A 17,487-nucleotide genomic window follows, 5' to 3' on the forward strand; every position below is an offset into this window, starting at 1 on the left:
ATCCTAACAGGTTTATGTGTCACTTATAACCAATTATTTTTATTCATTTCGCTAGTATTATAGAAAATCAGCAGGAGGGAGGACGGGGGTTGATGTGTAATCTATAAATTCTCCTGACTTAAAATAATGAGAAATAGGCTCATGGCTACTCTCAGGGGTGGAACATCTGATTTTCACTTTGGGTTACTGATTTTAGGCCTACCTCTTAAAAACTATAATTAAAACACATAGATAAAACCACATTTTTTTTTATGAGTTTAAGCAGCTGTCTGACATTGTTAGTGAGTCAAAACGGGAATAAGAATTTCATTAACACTTTTCTTTCAGGCTTCGTGCCTTAAGATTGCGTAGTGTCTGTAAGAGATTTCCACTGTGCCAATGGGCCAAATACAGATGTAAGTTATATGTTGAACTGATACAAGGAAAACCTCGATAATCTAAGAGCGTATCTTGGGCACCTGGGTGGCTCAGTTGGTTAAGCATCTGCCTTCAGCTCAGGTCATGATTCCAGGGTCCTGGGATCGAGCCCCATATGGGGCTCTCTGCTCAGTGGGGAGCCTGCTTCTCCCTCTGCCCCCCAATCCCCTCTTGCTCTCTCTCAAATAAGTAAATACAATCTTAAAAAAAAAAAAACGAAAGCACATCTTTCTTGACTGCATTTCAGTATGGTCATTATGATGACAATGAGTAGGACTCGAAGGAAGTAGAGAAGAAACTGGAAAAAGCAGGAACGGAGGCCTGGAGAACTACCCCAATATGTCACATATGAGCTGACGGAAAACTGCAGGAAGGAGAGTCTTGCTAAAAACCAATTATTCTTTCCAAGTGGCAACTTTCTTCCCCAGCATACGTTCCTATCCCTACTTTTTATATTCTTTCCATGGTCTTCTCTCGCACTTTCTCTCATGCACCTTATCTCTGATGTTAGGACAATGTGGCTCACTGTAGCAATTCTACATAAAGCTTTTGTAGAGTGATGAGCACTGCAGTAATAAAAATTAAATGATTGTCATTCCTCCAAAAGATCAGTAAGAATACAGACTTTCAGTCTGAATATTTCAGCAGTATAAAGACAATGAAGTGTGACTAAATAATTCAAAACTCTTCCCCCCAAATGCCAGGGATGGAAACCCAAAATGGCAGCAATTGAGCTCCAGGACTACACAGCAGGACACAGACAAGAATGAGGCCACCCAATACAATTAGGTTCTCCATTATTTCCTGCAGCTTGAAAATAAAAACTTAACAACAGTATTGAGGAGGAAAGCTCCTAAGATTCGAAGTTCACAGAAGTTCTCAAATTGGGCAAGAAAAACCTCAAAAAAGTATTATTTTTCTTCTTTGATTCTTGAGGGATGGCTATAATTTCACCAACTGCATTCTTTCCTAATTGAATTCAGAGCGGCATTCAATTTTAAAACGACAATAAGAGTAACAAGGTATTGTATTATAAGAAACTATCTCAGCTACTTTGAACTAGTACCAGACCAACTGCATTAATCTAGATCTACTGAAACTATGAAATGATGAGAGATTAACCTAGTACTTTTTAAGTAAGTTCTATGCCCAATGTGGGGCTTGAGCTCACGACCCTGAGAGCAAGAGGGGCACGCTCTACCAACTGAGCCAGCCAGGAGCCCAACCTACTACTTTTTAGAATCATTATTAATCCAGAATGAAATAACTTAAGACCTTAGAGTCAGAAAAGGTAGTGTTTGCAGCCTGATTCTACCCCTTCCCACCTCGGTTTCCTTATCTGTAAAATGGGGATTAAAATAGCACCACTTTCATAGGTTTGTTGTAAAAGTCAGGAGAATGCACGGAAAGAACTTAGCACTGATTTGAAAACACTAAGTATTCAGCGTGAGCTCAATTCCTTGTATGGCTTCTCCAGCCCCCAAAAGTTCTCTTAATGAGGACATCTTTTTGTCACTCATATTGGATATCATACAATGGACGAGAAATGACTTCACAAGACACAGACAGCTATTGATTATATGCCGGAATAACCGGGGCTGTACTTTGAAGCAAGGAAAATGTCACACACACAGCAGAGACCCCACTGCTGTTGCATGTGTGAGGCTGTCCCATCAGGCAGCACCACATTCTTCTGTTGACTTCCAGAGTTGTGAATTAGGCTGTAGACTATTTTTAGAGTTCCCAAATGGGGTGACTTTAGTTTTGCATATGGGAAGGTCATATTCAGGATCTGCTCACAGTATTTATTTTTGTCAGGCTTAATCAACTGTTTTTTAACAAGTGCCTTGAGCCATAACAGACATGTAATACATTACTTATTTAAAATGTCAAGTATGTTTTAACACTTATAAAACCATAGCCACAGGTCAATCAATTTATTTTTGCACTTTTAGCTATTACAAAATACCCACCTCTTAATAAAACTAGGGAAAATCATTTTATTGCAACTTTGCCCATCCTTTAGTCTTTCTTCTCCTCAAACTAATGTTTCTATAATGGGATGTTTTATTAAATGAGGTCTTTTAGGGCATAATTATTGCATTAAGAACACTTTATAAAATTACATCCATGTATGGTAATAATGTAAAAGAGCCAATTTAAGAGGACAGATGCTTTTGACTGAGAATTAGAACCTTATCTGTGGATGCAAAAAAGCTAGTGATTTGTTTACTAATCTCCTGCATTTCTAAATCACACTGAAGTTCTTCGGAAAGATTTCAAGAATAACGCCCTGGCAAGAAGAGAGTGAGGAGTAGGTGCTGAGACCAGGGCGGTGTGCAGAGCCCTGAGGTAGAAGCTTTGTCCTGACGCAGCTTCATGGATCAGGGCCAGTCACTGACATTTTATGTCAGGGTTTTATCCTCTTAAAAAATTAATATAATGAGACAATAAGATCTGAGTTTACCTGTGGTTCTATGTCTTCATCCCTGGCAGATATGGGAAGCCTTCATGCTTTTTATTTGCAGTGGTTCTTAAGTAAACATATTAGACACTGGGAAAATAACAACATTTAGCTTTGGCTCTGCTGCAGGTGAATGTTTCAAAGGGAACGCACAATGTCTGTCTCACAGGGTGTGGGAGCAGATGAGCCTCGGCTCTCTGTGCTAGCCCTGTCCCTGGTCCGGCTTGTGCCCCCTACACTGCTTCTTCTGGCTGCTTTTGTAACCCGACAGATCACTCCAATTCCCCACTCGATGTTATCCACTCGCTCTTCCCACACTTGCACCATAGGGAAGATTATAAATAAATCCTATATTCATAGGACAGCACCATGCCCAGGCCTGTGTATTTTCTGGGACTAATTGCTCAGGGAAAGCCAATACTCTGGTGCAAGTCTCATTCCAGTCTACATGGTAATTATATGCTAATGCCTTTTGAAATTAATTCAGAACCCCCCACACTGGCATCGCAGTAAAGGGTAAAGAAGCTGAGATTTAATCACATTGTCTTCTGGGGGCTTAATTTGAGATTTCTTTTATACATGAACTGGGCCATCGATCGGCAGAACTCACTGGCTGCTCCTTTGCTGTTAACAATGCAGTCCCACAGCAACAAAACTGCTGGCCACTGGCGTGCGGAAAATCAGTCACAGCCAGGCTCTCGGGAAGAAGCAGAGTTTCTGACTTCAAAGAAGCCACGATGCGTGTTCGACCAAGTTCTTTTCTAAGTTCTACAAATTAGCCTCGTTTTAGGCCCGAAAATAAGTCTGATCCACTCTAAACAAAAGGAGGCTCACAGCTGAGCAAGAACATAACAATAGCAACAAAGCAGTCCTGAGAAATGGTAAGAACAAGCGTGGAGCTTTAGAAACAATTGAGACACAGTTACCTCCACCTCCTAGAGAAGCTGCAAAAGTAAATGGAGTGTGGGTAGGTGAGCAAATACACAAGATTTGCTCTAGCCCAGAAATCTAGTAAGTATAATCTAAAAGCCCCCTATAAAAGCCTCCCACACAATGCAGTGTCCTTCCACAACCCAACACACTGCAATATCCAAAGAACAGCCATTTTAACATGGGCTTGTAGCTTTCCCAGTACTCATCATTAAGTCAATTTCCTGTTCTCAGTTCAAACGGACATTGGATTTGATATCATGTGGTATACAAATTCCTCACATTATCATAGAGGAATGATTAAAATTTTTTCTCAGCTATAAAAAGAAATGAGGGAAATGCTGCCCACACAAATTTTTTCCCGTCACCCCTGACCGAGAGCCAAAAGTCACATGAGAGGATGGGTTATAACTGCCTAAGAATCCCGTCTGTGCATTTTTCTGTTCTTTCAGTTTTTTAAGATGCTACATGAAGCTACTGAGGAAGATGATTGCTTCCTTTTGGGACACACTTCCAGAGACACATGTACTCATACAAACTAAAAAAAACTCCCAATACACAAATCCATATGAAAATATTATTTTACAAATAGTATCAGATGAAATGTATTACTTTGTGCCAGATACTATGGCAAAATCTGACCTGTCTTCTCTCATTAGTTCTCACAACGCCCTCTGAAGTTTATGCTATACGATCACTAGACTGTGAGCTCTATGAGAACAGGTACTATGGATTTTGTTCACCAATGTAAAATCAGCACCTTGTTCCTACACTGCTTCCTACATGACAGATGCATGGCAAGATACTTGCTGAATAAGTAATTTTCATTTGATAAAATAGGCAACTGAGGGTTAGAGAAGATAAGTAACTAGTCAAAGATACGAGAGGCTAGAATGTACGTTCCAACATGTATCTATCAATCTTTTTTTTTTTTTAGACAAGAGAATCGATGGGAAGTAGACGAGGGTGAACTTATTGCCATGTTTGCTCTTCTTGCCCTTTCCATCTCCACAAGAAGATAAAAGTTGCTGAATAGCAACAAAAGGGCCAAATTTGGAAAGTCAAAAAAAAAAAAAAAAAAAGACTAGGTGGGTCCACTATGGCAAGATGTTAATATCCGCTTTCAGACAATGCGCTCTTCCAGCCTCTGGCCTAGAAAACAGAGACCTGAATTTTCTGTCTATAAGGGAGGAAATGTGATCTAATCAACAGTCAACTATGTGTAGTGCACTGTGTGCATTATGCCCCTTCTGAAATGCAACTAATGACTGAAAGAACTGGGATAAGCTCTTCCAAGTTCAGCACTCGCTGCCCTGTACCACGGCAGACTTCTGTATATGGACTGTAACACACTCATTGCTCTGTGGTCTCTGCTCATTCGTTACCCACATCTAACACAAATGTCAGGCAGAGAAATAAAGTATCGGTGCTCCTGTTGGTCTAGATCCCATGGGCCATTATTCCATGTTGAGTCTTAGTAAAATAGAGAAAATAGAACTAGAATCTTCATGTTCTAAATCACAGCCTCTGGAACATTTTCATATACCACTCAAGACAGGAAACCCATGCCTAGGTCCATATGACACAACACAGTAACTTCAGATACATGATTTCCTAAAGACCAGAGCATCATAAATCAGGATTCTCATGGATCTTAATGAATGGGGTTCGGCAGACATACGAAAGGGAACACAGTATACTTCAGTGGAGCATGAATCTCAGAGTCCGGCAAGCCTGGGTTCTTACCAAACTTAGTAACTTAGTTCTGTATTAGACAAGTGACTTACGTAGTTTTCTAATCCATAAAATGGGGACACTACGAGTACTTACCAGACAGGTCTCTTAAGAATACTGAATACAAGTGTGGGAGCACCTAGGTGAAGTACCAGTTATAACTCAGTAAATTAGTTTTCACTTTCAGCTCGATGACCATCACTTTAGTTTCATCACCAAGGGAGTCTCCAAGCATCAACCAAAGGAAACAAACTTCAAGTGATGAATTGTATTGCTTAATATGTACTGCTGCCTTTGATTTTTACGTATTTAATGATTATGCTGGTCACTGCTACTACCCAAGGTGGGTCCCTTTCATGATGCTGCATTACAAAAGAACAAGGAAGGTGATTCCAGAAGTGATTTCTTTGTGGATCTTTAAGATGGGGAGAAACTACTGAGGCTTGTGAGAGAGGTGTGATGCTAATGGTCTCACAGTGGTGTCTGACCAGTTTGGGCTGTATTTATTATTAAGCAAATCAGATTGGGGTGACTGTGAATTCTATTCTAAGTCAAAGTCTGACGTGGAAATCATAAAATGCAAAATCAGAAAACCTCGTTTTAAGTCAGCAGTCTGATACTCAGTGCCTCTGTGCTTTCTAGACCTTTAGATGTCCAAGGGCTGGAGCATTTTATTCAAGAGGCAGTACAGTGCACTGGTGAACAAAAACTAAGAAGCTGAACTGCCTGAGAGTGAGTCACAGCACCACTGTTTCCTTTGTGACCCCACCAGTAAAAGAGGTTGCAGTACCAGACACTGAGTATGTATTAGTTGCTGCTACTGTTCTTCTGATTATTATATTTTTCATTTTGCAGTGCAATAATCTTTTCATTTCTGTTTCCTTCCTCTAGACTGTGAGCTCTCTGAATGAAGGGACTAGATGTATTCTTCTCTCTTTCCATGTACAGTCCCAAGAGACACTCTAACGATGTTGGCTGAATGATGGACTGGAACAGCAAACGAACATCACAGTGAGATCGACTCGGAACAGAAACCCTGACTTTAAGCTGAGGAAAATAAGAATAAATAAGATAACTGATGAAATCATCTAGAGAGTAATTCGCAAAGGACCAGCATCTCCTCAGCCTCTCTTATCTCTACCCTGTTCCTAAATAAGGAATCCATGTGGTCTTAAACCACATCACCAACTTCACAGGTAGTAACCAAGCCCTGACAACCAGTTCACAAAGTTATATTGGTTCTAACACCTTCCCAAAAAACTAAATGACAACAACAGAAACAAATGCCATACTTACAGTTTATTCTAAAGCTAAAGAGAAATTTGATAGATACTAATAGATGAATACACAATTTAGTTTTGAACATTTTGGGATTTATGTTAAAAACAAATCCTATTCTTTTTAATAGGCTTTCATGAGATTTTAACTTAACAGTCCCTAAATTATTCTGCAAGATCAGGTCTTACTCAAACAGCAAACAACATTTCCAAGCGACAGTATGATTTCTGTTTTTCCTTTGGAAAGTGATTTTGAATAATTAAAGAAAACATAATTTGTAACATTCTTCACCATCATCTCATTTTCCTGCGGACTGTCCCCTTCACCCCTGCACCTTACCAAAAGAGAAATTACAAATCTGTGTCCCTTACCTCCAACAGTTCATCTCCAATACGCATTCGCCCATCCAGGGCAGCAGGCCCTTCCGGGTTAATTCCCACCACGAATATGCTCATTCGTGACCGGTCCTTATTACCAGCAAGACTGAGTCCAAGTCCATTCTTATCCTTTTCAAGCTCAATAATGTGCAATTCTCCAGGCAGGTCTGCATATCTTTGCCTGATTTTTTCTATTGTTAAAAAGGGGGGGGGTAGAAAAAAATTAAATAGAGCACTTAAATCTATATTACAAAAGCATCAGCATGTCCCCATCCTGACCCATGATGGTCCTTTTTTGAGAATGAAGTAGTTGGAGTCATTCATCACTTTACATATAGGTTACAGTTAATTGTTCCATCTCCATTTAAAAAGTTTAGTTCACCAATAAAACATTCTCTGACTGTTCAGGTTCACATGAGCCCAGAGTTGCTGTGCATTACTTTCTTACCCAAGACAGTGAACACAATGTTGTAGAGACCCTAGCCTCCCTACCTCCCTCCAAAAACAGAGTGGGTGAGTGGGAAACAAAGAATATATACAGAGCATCAGCTTTGTGCCAAGAAAGTATCTGGTCCTGGAGATACCATACTGAACAAACCAGACATGGTTCCTATTCTCATGGACTTGCATTCCAGTAAGAAAAAAAAAATCAACAACTAATTCAAAATAATTATGTTTCTTTAAACTATACAAATGGTATAATAATACTTTATGCTACGTGAGCAAAATAAAGGGAATTAAGGATGTTGGTTTAGCTGTCAGATCTGAATTCAATACACAAATCAACCATTCACTCAATGTCCAATAATTAATCCATTATTTTATTTTATGGAATTCCATTTCTTCATGTGTAAAATGGGCATGACAATACCCTCTTCATGGTTGTTGAGAAAATATGATAAAATACATATTAAAGAACTTAATAGCTAGCTCATGCCTTATAGGAATTCTTTTTTTTTTTTTTTTAAGATTTTATTTATTTATTTGCCAGACAGAGATCACAAGTAGGCAGAGAGGCAGGCAGAGAGAGAGGAGGAAGCAGGCTCCCTGCCGAGCAGAGAGCCCAATGTGGGGCTCGATCCCAGGACCCTGGGATCATGACCTGAGCTGAAGGCAGAGGCCTTAACCCACTGAGCTACCCAGGCATCCCCCTTATAGGAATTCTATAAATCTTTTATTTAATCTTTTGTCTTTCCTTGCTATGAACTCTCTTTGGTCTAAATTACCTACTTTACGATATGGCTGGTTATGCCTCACTTGTGTTGATTAGGTGCAACAAAACCACTCTGGCAGATCAGTGTGGGGAATGATACTGCTTTGAACATGTCTTGTCCCCCACAAAGCACTGGCTGAGGCCAGGTGTGTTTCTGGGGCCAAAGGCTGACACCTTCTACTATGATATGATGCAATCATTTTATCAGTTGACTAACTATTTGGTAGACTGTGACTATCCTGGAACTGTATGGTCAGTCTAATGTTTGACTTGGGTCTACTGTCCTTACAGGGAACCTTGCAATTCAAAGCTGAACTCAAATAATTAGTGTTAAGAGGAATGGGGGAGGAAAACAGCCTAGCTATTTTATCACTTTCCAGACCTAACAAACACTGCCTTAGGAGAATAGATATATTTAAACATAAAAATATTTAAAAAAAAATTAACCATATAAATGGCTGTTTATTTTAGAAATAGAATAAATCTGTTTGCTTTATACTGATTTTGAAAGGAGTCTTAACTTTCTTTCTCTACAGCTATGTGATGAACTTAAAAATCTCAGAGACAAAGAGAAAGTCCTGAAAACAGCTTGGGACAATAGGTCTGTAACCTACAATGGCAGAAACATTAGACTGGCAGCAGACCTACCCACAGACACCTGGCAGGCCAGAAAAGGACTGGCATGACATATTCAGGGCACTAAATGAGAAAAACATGCAGCCAAAAACACTATAACCAGCCAGGCTGTCACTGAAAATAGGAGGAGAGAGAAAAAAGCTTCCAGAATAAAACAAAACTAAACTAAACTAAAAGAATTTGTGATCACCAAACCAGCCCTACAAGAAATATGGAAAGAGAGAGCCTAAAAGTAACACAGGCCAGAAGGGAAAAGAGACAGTATACAGTAACAGTCACCTTACAGACAATACAATGGCACTAAAGTTGATCATTCAATAGTTACCCTGAGTGTAAATGGGCTAAATGCCTCAATCAAAAGACAAAGAGTATCAGACTGGATAAAAAAACAAGACCCATTGATATGCTGTCTGCAAGAGACATTTTAGACCCAAAGACACCTCCAGATTGAAAGTGAGGGGGTGGAAACCCATTTACTATGTTAATGGACATCAAACGAAATCTGCAGTGGCAATCCTTGTATCAGACAAATTAGATTTTAAATCAAAGACTATAAAGAGATGAGGAAGGACACCATATCTACTTAAAGGGTCTATCCAACAAGAAGATCTAAGAATTGTAAATATTTATGCCCCTAATGTGGGAGCAGCCAATTTTATAAGCCAATTAATAACAAAATCAAAGAAACACATGGACCATAATACAATAATAGCAGGGGATTTTAACACTCCCCTCATTGAAATGGACAGATCATCTAAGCAAAAGATCAGCAAGAAAATCAGGGTTTTAAATGACACACTGGACCAGATGGACTTCACAGATATATTTAGAATATTCCAACCCAAGGCAAAAGAATACACATCCTTCTCTAGTGCACATGGAATATTCTCCAGAACAGATCACATCCTGGGTCACAAATCAGGTTTCAACCAGTACCAAAAGACTGGGATCATTCCCTGCATAATATTAGACCAGAGTGCTTTGAAACTCGAACTCAATCACAAGAGGAAAGTTAGAAAGAACTCAGATACCTGGAGGCTAAAGAGCATCCTACTGAAGAATGAATGGGTCAATGAGGAAATTAAAGAAGAATTTAAAAAATTAATAGAAACAAATGAAAATGAAAACACAACTGTTCAAAACCTTGGGATCCAGCAAAGGCACTCCTAAGAGTAAAGTATATAGCAATACAAGCCATTCTCAAGAAATAAGAAAGGTCTCAAATACACAACCTAACCCTACACTTAAAGGAGCTGGAGAAAGAACAGCAAATAAAGCCTAAACCCAACAGGATTAGAAAAATAATAAAGATCAGAGAAGAAATCAATGAAACAGAAACCAAAAGGACAGTAGAACTGATCAAAGAAACTTAGAAGAGATCAGTGAAACTAGGTGCTGGTTCTTTAAAAGAATTAATAAGATTGATAAACCCCTGGCCAGACTTATCAAAAAGAAAAGAGAAAGGACCCCAAAAAATAAAATCATGAATGAAAGAGGAGAGATCACTACCAATACCAAAGAAAGACAAACAATTATAAGAACATATTATGAGCAACTATATGCCAATAAATTAGATAATCTGGAAGAAATGGATGCATTCCTAAAGATGTATGAACAACCAAAAGTGAACCAGGAAGAAAGAGAAAACCTGAACAGACCCAGAACCAGAAAGGAAATCGAAGCAATAATCAAAAATCTCCCAACAAACAAGAGCCCAGGGCCAGACAGCTTCCCAGGGGGAATTCTATCAAACATTTACAGGAGAATCAATACCTCTTCTTCTGAAACTGTTCCAAAATAGAAATGGAAGGGAAACTTCCAAACTCATTTTATGAGGCCAGTGTTACCTTGAACCAAAACCAGACAAAGACCCCATCAAAAAGAAGAATTACTGACTAATACCCCTGATGAACATGGATGCAAAAATTCTCACCAAAATACTAGCCAACAGGATCCAACAGTACATTAAAAGGATTATTCACCACAACCTATTCCTGGGCTGCAAGTTTGATTCAACATCTGTAAATCAATCAATGTGATACACCACATTAATAAAAGAAAGAACAAGAACCATATGATACTCTCGATAGAGGCAGAAAAAGCAGTTGACAAAGTACAGCAGACTTTCTTGATCAAAACTCTTCAAAGTGTAGGGATAGAGGGTACATACCTCAATATCATAAAAGCCATCTGCGAAAACCCACAGCAAATATCATTCTCAATGCAGAAAAACTGAGAGCTTTTCCCTGAAGATCAAGAACATGGCAGGGATGTCCACTATCACCAACACTGTTCAACATAGTACTAAAAGTCCTAGCCTCAGCAATCAGACAACAAATAGAAATAAAAGCCACCCAAATCGGCAAAGAAGAAGTCAAACTCCTACTCTGCAGATGATATGATACTTTATGTGGAAAACCCCAAAGACTCCACCCCAAAACTGCTAGAACTCATACAGGAATTCAGTAAAGTGCCAGGATATAAAATCAATGCAGAGAAATCAGTTGCATTTCTATACACCAACAACAAGACAGAAGAAAGAGAAATTAAGGAGTTGATCCCGTTTAAAATTGCACTCAAAACCATAAGATAACTAGGAATAAATCTAGCCAAAGAGGCAAAAAATCTGTACTCAGAAAACTACAGAACACTCATGAAAGAAAAAGGAAGACACAAAGAAATGGAAAAGTTTTATGCTCATGGATTGGAAGAACAAATATTGTGAAAATTCAATCCCTATCAAAATACCATCCCTATCAAAATGCAATCCTTATCAAATACCATCAACTTTTCTCATAGAACCAGAACAAATAATCCTAAACTTGTATGGAACCAGAAAAGACCCCAAATAGCCAGAGGAATGTTGGAAAATAAAAGCCACGCTGGTAGCATCAGAATTCCAGACTTTAAGCTCTATTACAAAGCTGTAATCATCAAGGAAGTATGGTACTGGCACAAAAACAAACACATAGAGCAATGGAACAGAATAGAGAGCCCAGAAATGGACCCTCAACTCTATGGTCAACTGATCTTCAACAAAGCAGGAAAGAATGTCCAATGGAAAAAAGACAGTCTCTTCAACAAATGGTGTTGGGAAAATTGGACAGCCACATGCAGAAGAATGAAACTGGACCATTTCCTTATACCACACACAAAAACAGACTCAAAATAGATGAAAGACCTCAATGAGAGATAGGAAACTATCAAAATCCTAGAGCAACACACAGGCAGCAACCTCTCCAACCTCAGCAGCAGCAACTTCTTCCTAGGCACATAGCCAAAGGCAAGGGAAGCAAGGGCAAAAATGGACTATTGGGACTTCATCAAGATAAAAAGTTTTTTGCACAGCAAAGGAAACAGTCAACAAAACCAAAAGACAATGGACAGAATGGGAGAAGATATTTGCAAAAGTCATATCAGATAAAGGGCTAGTATCCAAAATCTATAAAGAACTTATCAAACTCAACACCCAAAGAACAAATAATCCAATCAAGAAATGGGCAGAAGATACAAACAAACGTTTCTGCAAAGAAGACATACAAATGGCCAACAGACACAAGAAAAAGTGCTCAACATCACTCAGTATCAGGAAATACAAATCAAGGGGTGACTGGGTGGTTCAGTGGGTTAAAGCCTCTGCCTCCGACTCAGGTCATCGAGCCCCATATCGGGCTCTCTGTTCAGCAGGGAGCCTGCTTCCCCTCCTCTCTCTCTGCCTGCCTCTCTTCCTACTTGTGATCTCTGTCTGTCAAGTAAATAAATAAAATCTTAAAAAAAAAAAAGGGAAATACAAATCAAAACCACAGTGAGGTACTACCTCACACCAGTCAGAATGGCTAAAATTAACAAGTCAAGGAACTACAGATGCCAGTGAGGATGTGGAGAAAGGGGAACCCTCCTACACTGTTGGTGGGAATGCAAGCTGGTGCAGCCACTCTGGAAAACAGTAGGGAGGTTCCTCAAAAAGTTGAAAATAGAGCTACCCTACAATCCAGCAATTGCACCACTAGGTATTTACCCCAAAGATACAAATGTAGTGACCCAAAAGGGCACGTGCACCCCAATGTTTATAGCAGCAATGTCCACAAGAGCCAAACTATGGAAAGAGCCTAGATGTCTATCCATAGATGAATGAATAAATAAAGATATTGTATATACATACAATGGAATATTATGCAGCCATCCAAAACTGATATCTTGCATTCTGCAATGACATATATGGAACTAGAGGGTATTAAGCTGAGCGAAATCAGTCAATCAGAAAAAGACAATTATCACGTGATCTCACTGATATGTGGAATTTGAGAAACAAGGCAGAGGATCATAGGTGAAGACAGGAAAAAATGAAACAAGACAAAACCAGAGAGGGAGACAAACCATAAGAGACTCTTAATCTCAGGAAACAAACTGTGGGTTAGTGGAGTGGAGGGGGATGAGAAGGATGGAGTGGCTGGGGGTGATGGCTACTGGAGAGGGTATGTGCTATGCTGAGCACTGTGAATTGTATAAGACTGATCAATCACAGACCCCTACCCCTGAAACAAATAATACATTATATGTTAATAAGAGAGAGAGAGAGAGAGAGAGAGAGAGAGAATGTGATAATAGAATTTTTAAAAAAGAATCTTGGGACGCCTGGGTGGCTCAGTTGGTTAAGGAGCTGCCTTCCACTCAGGTCATGATCCCAGAGTCCTGGGATGAGTCCCACATCGGGCTCCTTGCTCAGCAGGGAGCCTGCTTCTCCCTCTGCTTCTGCCTGCCTCTCTGTCTGCCTGTGCTCACTCTCTCTGACAAATAAATAAAATCTTAAAAAAAAAAAAAGAATCTTAACTTTCACAGATAAATATTATTATTAATAATAAAGAACACATTTAGCAAAATAGAGTAAAATAGAGGTCTTGCAATGTAACAAAAATGCCTTCTAGATAGGAAATAATAAAGTCATATTAACACACTTATTATATTAACAAGTAATTATTATTAATTATATTAACACATAAATAAGCTCAAAGTGTTTTTGTTGGTCAACCAAGAATAAGATACTATGTGGGTATTTTAATGAATAGAGACCTATAAGACAGGCATTATAAGATGCTTACATAGCAACATAAGGGAAACAAACAAATACCATAAATATTAGGCAATTACAATTATTCAAATAGAAGTTCCAGTCACCACAAGGGCTGGTCACTGAATAATTACTAAATTAACTGCATGAACTTTAACTTCTTTCACAGTTTTAAGAACTGGTATTTCTAAAAGAGATTTGACGGAAGCAGCAGAATTTGTGAAGGGTTTTGAACAGGGTACAGAAGTTCGTTATGAAAAGACGAATCCTGTAGGCGGACTGCATGTGGAGAAGCATATATGGTGGTGGAGCGAGGAGAAGAATATGAACGTCCGCTCAGATATCAACTGAAAATTCTTTGAGTTGGTGGGTCGGTGATAAGAAATTACAGTACAGGGTTTATGGTAATTCCAACAGGGGATTCTGCAGAAGTGCTCTGGGGTCCCCCAAGGATGGGCCTTGAGGGGACACTTATTGTAAGACCTCTTTTTCCAGATTCAACCAGACCACTAAATGCTTTCATCTGCTTTGTCTGGTGGAGGTACAGGGTAAGACAGTTAAGAAACGCCACTACATGCGGTGCCTGGGTGGCTCAGTCATTAAGCATCTGCCTTCAGCTCAGGTCATGGTCCCAAGGTCCCGGGATCGAGCCCCACATCGGGCTCCCTGCTCAGTGGGGATTCTGCTTTTCCTCCTCCCACTCCCTCTGCTTGTGTTCCCTCTCTTGCTGTCTCTCTGTCAAATAAATAAAGTCCTAAAAATAAATAAATAAATAAATAAATAAATAAATAAATAAATAAATGCCACTACAGCTAAGAAAACAAAATAGAACAAAAATTTTAACACATCTCCTCAGAAAATAATAAAACAGAAAGAGATTGTTTAAAAAAGGTACTGAAGACTTTAACACCACCATAAGCTCAATGTAACAGATATAAGAGAACGCTACATCAGACAGAAAATACATACATCTGAGGAGGCATACACAGAAATATTACAGAAATAGCTGTGTGTTGGGCCAAAAAAGAATTTTCAATAACTCTTACAGAATCAATATCATATAGGCTAGGTCTTTGGACACAGTGCAATAAAACTATGGAAAAACTGTAAGTTAACAACAAAAAATAACTTTAAAACTCCATGGTGTCTAGAAATACATTAATGTTAGTGAAAAGTTCAAGACTTAAAAGGGAACAATAAAGGAAATTTAAAAATTCAGTACTAACAGTTGAATAAAAATGGTACTTAGATGTCAAACTTGAAGGATTCAGCTAAAGCAGAACTTAAAAGGCTAGTTACAGTTTGGAGCAATTTTTTCAGAAAACAAGATAAGTTAAATAATAATAAGCCCAAGAAGTTAGAAAAAGAGCTACCTAGCAAATGCAAAGGAAAAAGAGAAGATAGTAAAATGAGGGTAAGTAGAAAGAAGTTAGAAAAAGTTAGAAAAAGAGCTACCTTGCAAATGCAAAGGAAAAAGAGAAAATAGTAAAACAAGGGTAAGTATTAATGAAAACAGAACCATCACCATCAATCAAAACCGAACAATCCACAGAACAAAAACACTACAATAAGGATCAGTGAAGCTAAGACCTAGTTCTTTGAAAACATTAACAAGACAGACACTGCAAAAACTGATCAGGGGAAAAAATTAGATGAGAGAAATTCTTGAACTAAGAAGGGTTGAAACAACTACTGACATATCTATAAAGATAATTGTAAATAGTGGATTGGTATGAAACGCTGGTACACTTGAACATCTAGAAGACAGATAAAGTTCTCAAAATTTAAAGTACCATATTTAGTGTAAGAATAAATGTGAAACTGCAATAGACCTGAAATTATTAAAGAAACTGAAATGGTAATCAAGGATATTCCCTTTAAGAAAAATAACAAAACTCCCCTCAGTTCAAGATAGTTCTATACTGGAATTCTGTCAGATTTCAAGTTTTAATCAATTACATCTATGTAAGCTATTCCAGAACAAGGGTGGGGGAAAGGTTATCCACTTCATATTTTGAGGCTGGTATAATCCTGACTCCCCTTCCAAAAACAGAGACAAATCAAGAAAAGAAAATTATAGTCTTATTTAACTTAGGGTCATAGATGTAAAATTATTTTTTTTAAATAATTAAATTGAAAGCATATTGAAAATATTAATTTGATCTCTATGATATAGCTAGTATTTGACCATTTTCTGACCTAAGAAACAGCAATTTTATATGACTCAACTTAAGAATATATTATAAATAAGGGCATATTCCAGGAATGCAAGGATAGCTAAATATCAGGAATTTTTTCAAGGAAATTATCACATTGATAAATTAAAGCAGGCTGGACAATTATGCTAATAGAAAGAGAAAAGCATTTGAGAAGGCGCATTATCTAGTTAAGATTTTTTTTAAACCCCAAACTGTTGGCAAACTGGAATAGAAGATACTTATTCTGGACTTAAACTGACAAATAAAAATACAACAGGAAAAAAATATTTGCATATTTAAAACAAACAGGGAATTAATATACAGAGAAGCAGAAATAGGTTAGAAACCTCAATAGAAATCTGGTCAAAAGATACAAAGTTCAAAAGGCTGACAGACTTGGGGCGCCTGGGTGGCTCAGTGGGTTAAGTCTCTGCCTTCGGCTCAGGTCATGGTCTCAGGGTTCTAGGATCAAGCCCCGCATTGGGCTCTCTGCTCAGCAGGAAGCATGCCTCTCCCTCTCTCCCTGCCTGCCTCTCTGCGTACTTGTGATCTCTCTGTCAAATAAATAAATGAAATCTTAAAAAAAAAAAAAACGAAGAAAGGCTCACAAACTTATGAAGAAATGCTCAAGTCCGTTAGTAATTATGGAATTGCAAATTACAGTGAGATACCAGTTTTTACTATTAGACTGGCAAATATCTGAAAGCTACATCACTAAGCCTTAGTGGACCTACGAGGAAGATGCGATAGGCATCTTCGGCATTGTCCCGGGAGTGTTGAATCGCGCAGCCTTTTGGACAGCAGTCTAACAGTACTCAATCCAGTTAAGCATACACATATTCTACAAACCAGCAATTCCGCTCTTGGGAATATCCTAACAAATTCTTACACAGGTCTTTAGGGGATGTTATTAGAGAAAGCAGGGGAGTTGGAAGTAATGTGGGTATGTCACTGGGAGAGCGGACAGAGGAAATGTGGCGGATGGATATCACAGGTAGAAGTAATTAACTATAAGTAGTGACATACAGATTTTCAAGCAGGGAGGAAAACAGTGGGTCAATACCATTATGCAAATTAAGATTATTGCACAAAAACCCTCAATACATGTTTTGGAAGTACATACTCAAAAGTCAGAAATATTTAACACATTGGAATTGTTAATGATGGCGGGT

At 38.5% G+C, this 17,487-nt stretch overlaps 1 protein-coding gene across 1 annotated transcript in view; it reads right to left on the bottom strand.

Annotated features, from left to right (window-relative positions):
- The window catches only part of PATJ (PATJ crumbs cell polarity complex component), a 362,352-nt gene that overhangs the window by 141,391 nt on the left and 203,474 nt on the right, over positions 1-17,487 (bottom strand). Inside the window, exon 28 of the mRNA XM_080800388.1 lies at positions 7,195-7,391. Coding sequence (XP_080656514.1) covers positions 7,195-7,391 — 197 coding nt within the window. The remainder of the gene's footprint in view (positions 1-7,194; positions 7,392-17,487) is intronic.

The sequence above is a fragment of the Martes martes genome (assembly GCF_963455335.1).
Source record: "Martes martes genome assembly, chromosome: 4".
NCBI classification, from domain to species: domain Eukaryota; kingdom Metazoa; phylum Chordata; class Mammalia; order Carnivora; family Mustelidae; genus Martes; species Martes martes.